Genomic DNA, 13831 nt, shown 5'->3' with positions numbered 1-13831 from the left:
CCGGGTGACGCGAAATAACTTCTTTTTTCGTTTTTCTTTTTATGTTTGCAAACAATTTCATGTAGAAACAGCAAACTTTTATCCCACTCTTTAGATCCTCCTTCACAAAAATGCAGGCGGCATAATTTCTGGCCTCTGCCAATATTTATACACTAGGGGGTACATAAAAAAGGCCCAGGATGAGTCACCTCCCTCTGCCCCTTGGGGAAGACACTTAACTTCTCCACAGTGCCTCCATTGGCATGACCAAGGTTAAAGAAAGAAGCATTTATATAGCACCTTTCACATCCTCAGGACGTCCCAAAGCACTTCACAGCCTGAGTGTTATCACTGTCATAATGTAGACACAGCAAGGTCGCACCATGAGATGATCTGTTTGGTTGAAGGGTAAGTGTTGACCAGGACAACCATCAACCTTCTGACTCCGAGGTGAGAGTGCTACCCCACTGAGCTGACATTTGCACTTAGCAACTTTCTCCTGAGCCAGTTCAGACGTGACCTCTATCTCAACCCTATCCCCCAAGTTACTGCACTGCATCAAAGCAATCATTGCTGCATCACTCAGGATCAAAATTTTAGTAAAAATCCAAGCCATTTAATTTTGTTAACATTGAAAAGTCCTTCATTAAATGATTAACTGCACACTTTGCTGACAGTTCAGTTGAAAGGTGGATAGAATCTATTGGGGTGAAATTCATCTTCGGAAATAACGCAAAAACAGGCGATAGCAAATCGGCAGCCTGTTTTCCACAATGGAATAGAAAATTGGGCGGCTGATTCACTATCGGCAGTTTTACACTACTGCCCGAGACAAATTTCACCCTGTTAGTTTAACATGATTAACATGTAACCTGCCCACTATTGACAAATCAGAAGCCCTTCTTCGGAGCAATTTTTCCATTCATATTGGATAAGAATTTTAAATGCTAAGTTTGCTAATATATCTCGTGGCTGTTTATTTTAGACAGCAAAGTTTTGATTTCATCTCTGGAACTCGTATGAGACAGCTTGCTCGTGAAAATAAAAATCCACCTGATGGCTTCATGGCTCTCAAGGCATGGAGGGTGCTGACTGAATACTATTCCTCGTTGGAGAAGAACAATTAAAGTTTTACTCTTCACAATACAAAGTGCAGTTTGTGAAATGTGAAACAGCAACTCGCTATTTCCTTACTTGCAATTTTTCTTCTTTATATTCTGTTAATTCATGCAATTATTTAGTCTCAATTCGATTTGATTTACACGTATTAACGATTGGTTTCCAAATGACAGAATGAAGACCTAGCTGGAAAAATAGGTTATTGTTCATTCCCTGATTTTTAAAATGCCTATTTATTCATTCCTTAATGTGTTTAAATAAATGTAAGGATTTTTCAGTCCATTGCTGTAGCCATTAACTTCATATGGGAATAGTTTGAGATGATTTTAACATTATATGGAGTTTTTACTCTAAGTGGCTGAGTGCAACACTGTTTTAAGTGTTTCCTGTTGGTGGTTTGCACTAAAATGAATTACCTCAAATGTTGACAAACTGCTGTGTGACGAGACATGTTTAGCGAAATCTAGTTTTAAAAGGGCAGATTGTCGCCGGGTCCCTTGTAATCTTGTATAGAATGTGAATAGTAAAATTTGTAGCAAGTACAAGCCATTTTTTCCCCCGGACATCCTTCACAAAACACACGTGTTTAGTAGAAGTTGATCTCTGCCGTCTGTCTTACAGTTAGGCAGTGAGATGCTTTGAAGTCGTTTTACATTTATCCTTTTTACCAACAGCTCAGGATTTAATGGGGCTGCTAATTACACATTAGAATTCTGGATATAATGGAAGAAAATTTGTTTCAGCCATTCATTTTGATAATTGTGCTCATAATTTGTCTTACAATTGTAAATAATTGTCTTACTTTTAATAACCCCTGCCCCATACTCCACTTGTTAAACATTGACTTTGTAATTTATTGAGCAGGTGAAGGAACTGACATAAAAGCAAAACAGACAAATTACAGACACCAGGAAGAATATGCTTTTAAATGATAATTGTTCCAGTCAACACAGAATTTGTGCCCCCAAACAATTTTGATTTTAATTCTTAATAGGAGGCTGATGCACTTACCTCACAGCAGTGTCTCCATCTCACTCTTCCTGTCAGTGCTATCTTATCTGCCACAATGAGTAAAGGCACTGCCTTATAATTAAAATAGCGTTTTAAGTAATGTCTGTGATGGGGGAGGGAGAGATATCGGTTTTGCTTCCCAGCAGAGCCTCAAAACATTGTGTTCACATTGGGGATAGTGTTTAGCCAAATCCAAATAAAAACCTTCCAACCCATAGAACATCAGAGCATCCATACTTTAATTTTCATTAGCACCAGCTGGGAAGTTCAATCTGTGATGCCTTGCTAAAAGGTTTACAATTCAGGTCCCAAGGATACTCACCCCTTTTGCTCACTCGCCTCAATCGGGTGAGTTTAATTGCTCATCAGCCAGGGCACCAGATGAAGTGTCAGAGAACAGTAAAACATTCCGTCTTGGGAAAGTAAAAACTGGACGTTTTAATTCATGCTCCTTTGACTGTACCTCTTGTAGGTTGATTACAGAACACCATGGACACTGGATTTGGGCAGGTCCACAAATTATAATGTCCCTTTAGCCAGGTGAGGAAGCAAATATGGACAGGGGGCACTCCTGGTGAGAAATCAAGGAAGAACATGAGAACAGGAGGATAAACTGAGTTATCTACATGTAGATTCCAGCACAAGAGCATCACTCAGGCTCATACAGTTTAGAACTCAAGGAAGGGACTTTTCAATTTAAGTTTCACGTGAGTTGCCTTTTAATAAAAAATGTGGTACACTTCAAAAGGTGTTTGAGGGGTTTTAAATTTACTTTCAATATGAATAATGGCTACAGCAAAACACAAAGCAGTTAATGCAGCAGAAGGTATATTTAGTTTCTAGAGAATACTGCCTAAGCTTTAATCGACTGTATCCATTAGTGCCTTTCCAACAAATGACCAGAATATATATTTATTTTTAGAGATGGAATGGCTTTTACATTGTGCCTTAACCAATACAAGCCTTCAATGCCTTTCATATATATGGTATAGCTAAATCTTCATATTAATATAATCTTGTACTGTTTATTTGAATAAATATTCATTAATCAGCATTGTCTATGTATTGTGTTGTCACTTAGTACATACTGCTCATTGCTATTATTTGTTCAGTGCCCCAGTGTGAGTCCAATCCACTATGTTTCCCAACACAGACAGCTACCACACTTTCCTAGAAAAGTTTAAAAATGATTGGACATGACTTCCATATTCAACATTTTTATTTCAGTAAAAACTCTAGTACGTTGCCTCAATGAATAAGTCATTTCATTTCCATTTATAGAAAACAGAAATCACAACAGGAAAGTGTGAAATAAAACCAGAAAATGATGGAAAATCGCAGTGAGTCTGTCAGCATCTGAAATGTGAATAGGAAGATGAGATCATAGATACTTGAATTTAGATAGCAATGCATCACATCCTCAGGATGTCCCAAAGTGCTTCGCGACCAATGGATTACTTTTGAGGTGCAGTGACTGTTAGTATGTAGACAAGTGAGTCAGGTGGATGCTCTTCATTGCAACTTCAAATAAAATAGGTTATTTTTGTCTTTACAAATGTTGACAGACCTGCTGTGTATTTCTATCAATTTCTGATTTTTAGTTCAGATTCTAAGCTTTTAGTGTTTTTTTCTTTTTAATCTATACAGGTAAGTGTGATTTATACACCACATTTTAAAATCTAGATTTTCAAAGTGGCTGGAATAATACTTATGTTCTTAACTGGGCTCACCTGTAATACAAACTCTGAACTCACTCTTGGCCACCTTGATTCTTAAGGGATGATGTGCTTGAGGATTCAAAGTCAGAATCTATTTGGTTGGAGTTAAGGAGCAGATGAGAAGCTGTTACATTGCTGGGTGTACACTATAGACCACCAAATAGTGGGAAGGAGATAGAGGAGCAAATTTGCAGGAAAATTTCAGAAAGAAATTATCACTCAATTGTAAAAACAATAGAGTCATGATAATGGGGCATTTCAATCATCCTAACTGGGGGAAAAAACAATGTAAAGGGTAAAGATGGGGAGGAATTCCTGAAAAGAGTAGAAGAGAACTATCTTGACCAATATGTTTCCAGCAGGGCTGAATCCAGTTCTGGGGAATTAAGCGGAGCAAGTGGAGCACGTTTCAGTGGGGTGAGCACTTGGGAATCAGTGATCACCATATCATTAGGCTTAGAGTAGTTACAGAAAAGGACAAGGGACAATCAAAGTTGAAAATACTCAACTGGAAGAGGGTTAATTTCGGTGAGTTGAAAAAGCCTTCAAAGAAGAAATAGTTCGGCTACAAACTAGACACATACCTACGAGGGGGAAAGAAAGGGCACCAAAAGCTAGAGCTCCCTGGATGACTAAAGGAATTGAGGTTAAAATGAAACTGAAAAAGGAGGCTTATAAATCTCAGGTTCATAATTCAGTAGTGAATCAAAGTGAGTGCAGAGGAGAACTGAAAAAGAAATAAGTGGGGCAAAGAGAATGTATGAGAATAGATTAGCAGGTAATATAAAAGGGAACACTAAAGTCTTTTATAGACATATAGAGTAAAAGGGTAGTCAAAGGAAGGGTGGGACCGATTAAGGACCAAAAAGGAAATCATCTTGTGGAAGGAGAGGGCATGGCTGAGGTACTAAGTGAGTACTTTGCATCTGTCTTCGCTAAAGACGAGGATGCTGCCAATGTCACAGTAAAGGAGGAGGTGAGTAGAGATATTGGAAAAGATAAAAATAAAGAGGAGGTACTAAAATGGTTGGCAGTGCTCAAAGTAGAAAAGTCATGTGCTCCAGATGGGGTGCTGAGGGATGTAAGGGTGGAAATTGCAGAGGCTCTGGCCACAATCTATCAATCGTCCTTGAATATGGGGCAGTGCCAGAGGGCTGGAGGATTGCAAATGTTACACCCCAGTTCAAAAAAGGGGGAGAGGGATAAACCCAGCAGTTACAGGCCAGTCATAGAATCATAGAAAATTTACGGCCCAGAAGGAGGCCATTTGGCCCATCGTGTCCGTGCCGGCCGAAAATGAGCCATCCAGCCTAATCCCACTTTCCAGCACTCTTGTTGGAGTTGGTCATTGCCTGGCACTTGTCTGACGTGAATGTTACTTGCCACTTATCAGCCCAAGCCTGGATGTTGTCCAGGTCTTGTTGCATGCGGGCACGGACTGCTTCATTATCTGAGAGGCAGCGAATGGAACTGAACACTGCAATCATCAGCGAACATCCCCATTTCTGACCACCTGATGGAGGGAAGGTCATTGATGAAGCAGCTGAAGATGGTTGGGCCAAGGACACTGCCCTGAGGAACTCCTGCAGCAATGTCCTGGGGCTGAGATGATTGGCCTCCAACAATCACTACCATCTTCCTTTGTGCGAGGTATGACTCCAGCCACTGGAGAATTTTCCCCCTGATTCCCATTGACTTCAATTTTACTCGAGCTCCTTGGTGCCACACTCGGTCAAATGCTGCCTTGATGTCAAGGGCAGTCACTCTCACCTCGCCTCTGGAATTCAGGTCTTTTGTCCATGTTTGGACCAAGGATGTAATGAGGTCTGGAGCCGAGTAGTCCTGGCGGAACCCAAACTGAGCATCGGTGAGCAGATTATTGGTGAGTAAGTGCTGCTTGATAGCACTGTCGACGACACCTTCCATCACTTTGCTGATGATTGAGAGTAAATTGATTGGACGGTAATTGGCCGGATTGGATTTGTCCTGTTTTTTTTGTGGACAGGACACACCTGGGCAATTTTCCACATTGTCGGGTAGATGCCAGTGTTGTAGCTGTACTGGAACAGTTTGGCTAGAGGCGCAGCTAGTTCTGGAGCACAAGTCTTCAGCACTACAGCCGGGATGTTGTCGGGGCCCATAGCCTTTGTTGTATCCAGTGCACTCAGCCGTTTCTTGATATCACGTGGAGTGAATCGAATTGGCTGAAGACTGGCTTCTGTGATGGTGGGGATATCGGGAGGAGGCCGAGATGGATCATCCACTCGGCACTTCTGGCTGAAGATGGTTGCAAACGCTTCAGCCTTGTCTTTTGCACTCACGTGCTGGACTCCACCACCATTGAGGATGGGGATGTTTGCAGAGCCTCCTCCTCCCGTTAGTTGTTTAATTGTCCACCACCATTCACGACTGGATGTGGCAGGACTGCAGAGCTTTGATCTGATCCATTGGTTGTGGAATCGCTTAGCTCTGTCTATAGCATGTTGCTTCCACTGTTTAGCATGCACGTAGTCCTGTGTTGTAGCTTCACCAGGTTGGCACCTAATTTTTAGGTACGCCTGGTGCTGCTCCTGGCATGCTCTTCTACACTCCTCATTGAACCAAGGTTGATCCCCTGGCTTGTTGGTAATGGTAGAGAGAGGAATGTGCTGGGCCATGAGGTTACAGATTGTGCTGAAATACAATTCTGCTGCTACTGACAGCACCTCATGGATGCCCAGTCTTGAGCTGCTGGATCTGTTCTGAATCTATCCCATTTAGCACGGTGATAGTGCCACACAACACGTTGGATGGTGTCCTCAGTGTGAAGACGGGACTTCGTCTCCACAAGGACTGTGCGGTGATCACTCCTACCAATACTGTCATGGATAGATGCATCTGCTACAGGTAGATTGGTGAGGACGAAGTCAAGTAAGTTTTTCCCTCATGTTGGCTCGCTCACCACCTGCCGCAGGCCCAGTCTGGCAGCTATGTCCTTCAGGACTCGGCCAGCTCGGTCAGTAGTGGTGCTCCGAGCCACTCTTGGTGATGGACATTGAAGTCCCCCACCCAGAGTACAATCTGTGCCCTTGCTACCCTTGGTGTTTCCTCCAAGTGGTGCTCAACATGGAGGAGGACTGATTCATTTCTCTGGATTAAATTCCATTTGCCACTTTCTGCCTACCTGACCAATCCATTGATATCTTCCTGCAGTCTGCAGCTTTTCTTCTCACTATCAACCACATGGCCAATCTTTGTATCATCTGCAAACTTCTTAACCATGCCCCCTACATTTAAGTCTAAATCATCGATATATACCACAAAAAGCAAGGGACCTAGTACTGAGCCCTGCGGAACCCCACTGGAAACATTCTTCCAGTCACAAAAACACTCATCGACCATTACCCTTTGCTTCCTGCCACTGAGCAAATTTTGGTTCCAACTTGCCACTTTCCCTTGGATCCCATAGGCTTGTACTTTTTTTGACCAGTCTGCCATGTGGGACCTTGTCAAAAGCCTTGCTAAAATCTATTTGTAGACTACATCAAATGCACTAATCCTAACGTCAGTGGTGGGGAAATTTCTGGAGACAATAATCTGAGACAACATTAATTTTCACGTGGAAGAACATGGGTTAATAAATGACAGCCAACATGGATTTGTTAAAGGCAAATCATATCTGATTAACTTGAGTCACTTACTGCAGGTATACAGGACCTACTGCAGTTATACAGGGCCTTGGTGAGAACACATCTGGAGTATTGTGTGCAGTTTTGGTCTCCTTACCTAACAAAGGATACACTTGCCATAGAGGGAGTGCAGTGAAGGTTCACTAGACTGATTCCTGGGATGGCAGGACTGTCTAATGAGGAGAGATTGGGTCGACTCGGCCTGTGTTCACTAGAGTTTAGAAGAATGAGAGGGGATCTCATTGAAACATATAAAATTCTGACAGGGCTAGACAGACTGGATGCAGGGAGGATGATTCCCCTGGCTGGGGGGGTCCAGAACTCGGAGGCACAGTCTCAGGATACGAGGTAGGACATTTAGGACTGAGATGAGGAGAAATTTCTTCACTCAGAGGGGGTGAACCTGTGGCATTCTCTACCACAGAAGGCTGTGGAGGCCAAGTCACTGAATATATTTAAGAAGGAGCTAGATAGATTCCTAGACACAAAAGGCATGAAGGGGTATGGGGAGAGAGTGGGAATATGGTATTGAGATAGAGGATCAGCCATGATCATATTGAATGGCGGAGCAGGCTCGAAGGGCCAAATGACCTACTCCTGCTCCTATTTTCTATGTTTCTATGTCTGTTTCTATGATTGAGTTCTTCGATGAAATAATGGAGAGAGTTCGTGAAGATAGTGCAATTGATGTGTGTATGGACTTTCAAAAGGCGTTTAGTAAAGTGCCACATAATAGACTTGTTAGCAAAATTGAAGCCCATGGGATTAAAGGGGCAGTGGCAGCGTGGATACGAAATCAGCTGATAGAAAGCAAAGAGTAGTAGCGAACAGTTGTTTTTCAAACTCGAGGGAAATATACAGCGATGTCCCCCATGGTTCGGTATTAGGACCAATGCTCTTTTTCATCTATATTAATGACCTGGACTTGGGTATACCGGGCTTAATTTCAAAGTTTGTAGATGACACAAAGCTTGGAAATGTAGTGAACAGTGAGAAGGATAGTAGCAGACTTCTGGAGGACATAGACAGACTGATGAAGTTTAATGTAGAGAAGCGTGAAGTGATGCATTTTGGAAGATAAAATGAGGAGAGGCAATATAAACTAAATGGTACAATTTTAAAGGGGGTGCAGGAACAAAGATACCTGGAGTTTAACATACACAAATCTTTGAAAGTGGCAGGACAAGTCAATAAAGCTGTTAAAAAAGCATATGGGCCTTGGCTTTATAAATAGAGGCATAGAGTACAAAGTAAGGAAGTTATGCTAAATCTTTATAAATCACTGGTTAGACCTCATCTGGAGTACTGTGTCCAATTCTGGGCACCACACTTTACAGAAGATGTCAAGGCCTTAGAGAGCGTTCAGAGGAGATTTACCAGAATGGTACCAGGGATGAGGGAATTCAGTTACGTGGAGAGACTAGAGAAGCTGGGATTGTTCTCCTTCAAGCAAAGAAGTTAAGGGGAGATTTAATAGAGGTGTTCAAAATTATGAAGCATTTTGGTAGAGTAGATAGGGAGGAATTGTTTCCACTAGCAGGAGCGTCAGTAACCAAAGGACACAGATTTAAGATAATTGCCAAGAATTCCAGGGGGAGATGAGAATTTTTTTTATGCAGCGAGTTTTTATGATCTGGAATGCATTGCCTGAGAGGGTGGTAGAAACAGATTCAATAATAATCTTCAAAAGGGAAGTGGATATATACTTAAAAAGGAAAAATATGCAGGGCTGCAAGAGCAGGGGAATGAGACAAATTGGATAGCTCTTTCAAAGAGCCGAAACAGGCACAATGGACCGAATGGCCTCCCTCTGTTCTGTATGATTCTATGGTTCTATTATCTACAACTGCTAGTTACAGACTAATAGCTATGGTGTAAATATGCCCTAAAATATATACCTTATACTAAAAGTGTCTCTTTTTAAAACTAACTACAAGTTAATACCTACACTTACCTCATATTATTATTATTTTGTATAAGCATTAACATTTTAAAATAATTTTCAACAGTAGCAAACATCAGGATTGAACCCATGACCTCACCCTTGCCCTGCCCCTTAACCTGCCCTTGTCCGGTTTTGTACTTCAGTGACAGTAGCATCCCTTGGTTTTGTTTGAAGTTATGTTTGAAGATTTCTGCATTTTGTTTTGGAATGGTGCCTCACTTTTAATTCATTATTTTGACCTGGAAGTTAAAATTATAAATCACATATAAAGCAAAGTCTACCGGTGATTGCAGTGTTGTGTGGGCACGTGACGTGCTCTTCTTTTGAAATAGTCGGATACATCGCTTTACAATGCTTGTACAGTTATACAATGGACTGTGAGAATCCTTGGATTGTAAATAGATACGAGCAGACTTGACGAATTTACACTCCTTGTGCAGAGCTTTACATGGTAGGAGCACATATCAGGAATTCAGACATGGAGGTCAGCTGATCATGCAGGATAAGCTACAGGAGGATTTAAATATACTTGGGAATTGAACAAACAAGTGGCAAATGAAACTCAATGTAGAGAAATGCTTAACATGGTGACATGGTGACAAAAAATCCTGGAAGGGACTATTATTTAAATGGAAAGAAAATAATGTGCTTGGCAATTGAAGGAGATCTGGGGGTCCTAATTGACAATAAATGGAAGCTATTACAACAATTTTCAGTGGCAGTGAGTAAGTAAAGCCAATCAGTTGTTGGGATGTATTAAAAGGTCAATTTTGAGCCAAAATAATGAGGTAATCCTGTCACTTTATAAATCATTGCTATGGCCACACTTTGATTTATTTCACAGGTATGTCAAACACTCCTCAGTGGTAGCATTGCCCCTTTAAGGCCATTATTGCTAAACACAAATCAATTCACAAGCTTTACTTGAACTATCAATTTTTCATTCCATTATACATAAAACAGAAGTCACTGTATCTATGAAATAACAGTGGAACTAAGTCTATTGGACTTAAAGCTTCTCTGGAAGTTTGCATTGCATCAAACATCCAAAAAACAATGAACATTTGGCAGAAGAAAAGAAGAGGATAAAAGAAGTCACCTAAAAAACAACCATAAAGGAGTAGGAACAAAAACAGTCTAAATGAAGGGGTGAGTGAATAAGATCAGATTATGTCTAGTGAGGAACTGGATAGCACAGAGTTCGCACACTGTCCTGTTACATCAAAAAACTATGTTCAAACCCAGTCCAGGAAAGGATGAAGTATGAAGTCTTCAGTCTCCTAATTGTAAGTGTCCTATATGAGATGAGTTTGGCCAGGACTCAGCCCAGTTCCTAATGGGCATCCCCACCTCCATTGCAGCACAATAGCTGGCAGGTATGGGAAATGGAAATGCCACTGCTGCAGGTGAGGCCATTCGGCCCATCGAGTCTGTGCCAGCTCTATGCAAGTGCAATCCAGCTAGTCCCACTCCCCCGCCCTTTCCCTGTAGCCCTGGAATTGTTTTCCTTTCAAGTATTTATCCAGTTTCCTTTTAATCTGCCTCCACCATTCCCTCAGGCAGTGCATTCCAGATCCTAACCACATGCTGTGTAAAAAAGTTTTTCCTCATGTCGCCTTTGGTTCTTTTGCCAATCACCTTAAATCTATGTCCTCTGGTTCTTGACCCTTCTGCCAATGGGAACAGTTTCTCTCTATCTACTCTGACTAGACCCTTCATGATTTTGAATACCTCTATCAAATCTCCTCGCAACCTTCTCTGTTCCAAGGAGAACAACACCAGCTTCTCCAGTCTATCCACGTAACTAAAGTCCCTCATCCCTGGAATCATTCTAGTAAATCTCTTCAGCACCCTCTCTAAGGCCCGCACATCTTTCCCAAAGTGAGGTGCCCAGAACTGGACACAATACTCCAGTTGTGGCTGAACCAGTGTTTTATAAAGGTTCATCATGACATCCTTACTTTTGTACTCTATGCCTCTATTTATAAAGCCCAGGATCCCATATGCTTTTTTAACCGCTTTCTCAACCTGCCCTGCCACCTTCAACCATTTGTGTACATATACCCCCAGATCTCTCTGTTCCTGTACCCCTTTTAGAATTGTGCCCTCTAGTTTATATTGCCTCTCCTCATTCTTCCTACTGAAATGTAGCACCTCGCATTTTTCTGCGTTAAATTTCACCTGCCACGTGTCCACCCATGCCACCTGCCTGTCTATATCCTCTTGAAGTCTATCACTATCCTCCTCACTGTTTACTACACTTCCAAGTTTTGTGTCATCTGCAAGTTTGGAAATTGTGCCCTGTACACCCAAGTCAAAGTCATTACTTTATATCAAGAAAAGCAATGGTCCTAATACAGAGTCCTGGGGAACACCACTGTACACCTCCCTCCAGTCCGAAAAACAACTGTTCACCACTGCTCTCTGTTTCCTGTTAGCCAATTCTGTATCCATGCTGCTACTGCCCCTTTTATTCCATGAGCTTCAATCTTGATAAGCCTATTATGCAGCACTTTATCAAACTCCTTTTGAAAGTCCATATACACCACATCAACTGCATTGCCCTGATCTACCCTCTCTGTTACCTCATCAAAAAACTCAATCAAGTTAGTTAAACACAATTTGCCTTTAACAAATCCATGCTGGCTTTCCCTAATCAATCCACACTTGTCCAAATGACTGCTAACGGATTATCGTTTCTAAAAGTTTCCCCACCACTAAGGTTAAACTGACTGGTCTTTAGTTGTTGGGTTTATCCTTACACCCTTTTTTGAACAAGGGATTGGCCCAACAATGGACCAGAGTAGAGGGAACTTTATTCCAGCAGCTGGCTTGTGCTTCATTCACCAGACCACAAAAAATTCACTCGAAAAATGTCCCTGCATCGGGTCACAAATTGTAACAGTACATTCAGTGGTGCTGCAGAAGGAAACTGCAAGAAAAAAAACTCAGTAACACATATAGTTGGTGATGGGCTAGGTCCCAGAAAGAACATCCAAACCGACAGAGGCAGGGGTAAGAGCAGGGATTGTCTCCCCAACCAAAAAGGGGACAGAAGCTTTCAAACTCCAGTTGAAAAAGCCTAATTTTTAACAACCTGATAAAAATAACTTTATAGATTCCCACAACTTTGAAGTTAGACTGCAAATTATATTCATTCATTTCTTCCTTGCATTTTTTGGCATTCTCTAATACCTTTTGAAGATTTTGTTGTTTGATGGGTTGAATCTCCTCTTTGCCAGCATTGGTGAGGATTAAAAACAGGAAATGTACTCATAGTATCATAGTATCACAGTAGGTACAGCACAAGAGGAGGCCTTTCATCCCATCGAACCTGTGCTGGCTCTCTGAAAGAGTTATCTAATTAGTCCCATTCCCCTGCTCTTTCCCCATAGCCCTATAATTTTTTTCCCTTCAAATGTTTATCTAATTCCCTTTTGAAAGTTACTACTGAATCTACTTTGACCACCCTTTCTGGCAGTGCATTCCAAAGCATTACAACTTGCTGTGTAAAAAAATGTTTCCTCATGTTGCCTCTGGCTCTTTTGCCAACCACCTTAAATCTGTGTCCTCTGGTTACCAACCCTTCTGCCACTAGAAACAGTTTCACCTTATTTACTTGATATTCGTGATTTTGAACACCTCTATGAAATCTCCTCTTAACCTTCTCTGTTCTAAGGAGAACAACCCCAGCTTTTCCAGTCTCTCCACATAACTGAAATCTCTCATCCCTGGTATCATTCTAGTAAATCTTCTTTGCACCGTCTCTAAGGCCTTGACATCCTCCCTAATGTGTGGTGCCCAGAACTGAACACAATACTCCAGCTGAAGCCTAACCAGTGTTTTATGAAGGTTCAGCATAACTTCCTTGCTTTTTTACTCTCTGCCTCTATTAATAAAGCCCAGGATCCCATATGCTTTTTTAACAGCCTTTTCAACTTGTCCTGCCACCTTTAAAGATTTGTGTATGTGCATCCCCAGGTTTCTCTGTTCCTGTACCCCCTTTAGAATTGTGCCATTTAGTTTATATTGCCTCTCCTCATTCTTCCTACCAAAATGTATCACTTCACACTTCTCTGCGTTAAATTTCATCTGCCATGTGTCCGCCCATTTCACCAGTCTGTCTATGTCCTCCTGAAGTCTGTTACTGTTATATGTTATATTTGTGTCAAAGGCTGCATTATATGGCTGTTATTAAATGGATTAAACAAAGTGATGGATTGATATGTGGGAGCACAGAAAGATTTAAGGAATTTGTAGTGGGTGTATTAATGTGTAAGTCGGGGACTTCTCATTGCCTAATGCATGCTCTGGTTCATCCAAAGATTGTTCGGTTCAAATCATTGTATCTAAATGGGCAGAGTTTTAGATAATAATGCTGTCTGGAAGAG

The 13831-nt window shown here is 41.5% G+C and overlaps 1 protein-coding gene across 2 annotated transcripts in view; it reads left to right on the top strand.

The window, feature by feature from the left end:
• The window catches only part of papss2b (3'-phosphoadenosine 5'-phosphosulfate synthase 2b), a 55100-nt gene extending 51937 nt beyond the window's left edge, over positions 1–3163 (top strand). For both annotated transcript variants that reach the window (XM_068002550.1, XM_068002549.1), the window contains exon 12: positions 965–3163. In XM_068002550.1, coding sequence (XP_067858651.1) covers positions 965–1106 — 142 coding nt within the window. In that variant the 3' untranslated portion in view covers positions 1107–3163. The remainder of the gene's footprint in view (positions 1–964) is intronic.
• Positions 3164–13831: the final 10668 nt, after the last annotated feature.

The sequence above is a fragment of the Heptranchias perlo genome, chromosome 21 (genome assembly GCF_035084215.1).
Source record: "Heptranchias perlo isolate sHepPer1 chromosome 21, sHepPer1.hap1, whole genome shotgun sequence".
NCBI classification, from domain to species: Eukaryota; Metazoa; Chordata; class Chondrichthyes; order Hexanchiformes; family Hexanchidae; genus Heptranchias; species Heptranchias perlo.
This window is presented reverse-complemented; position numbering and strand designations above follow the sequence as displayed.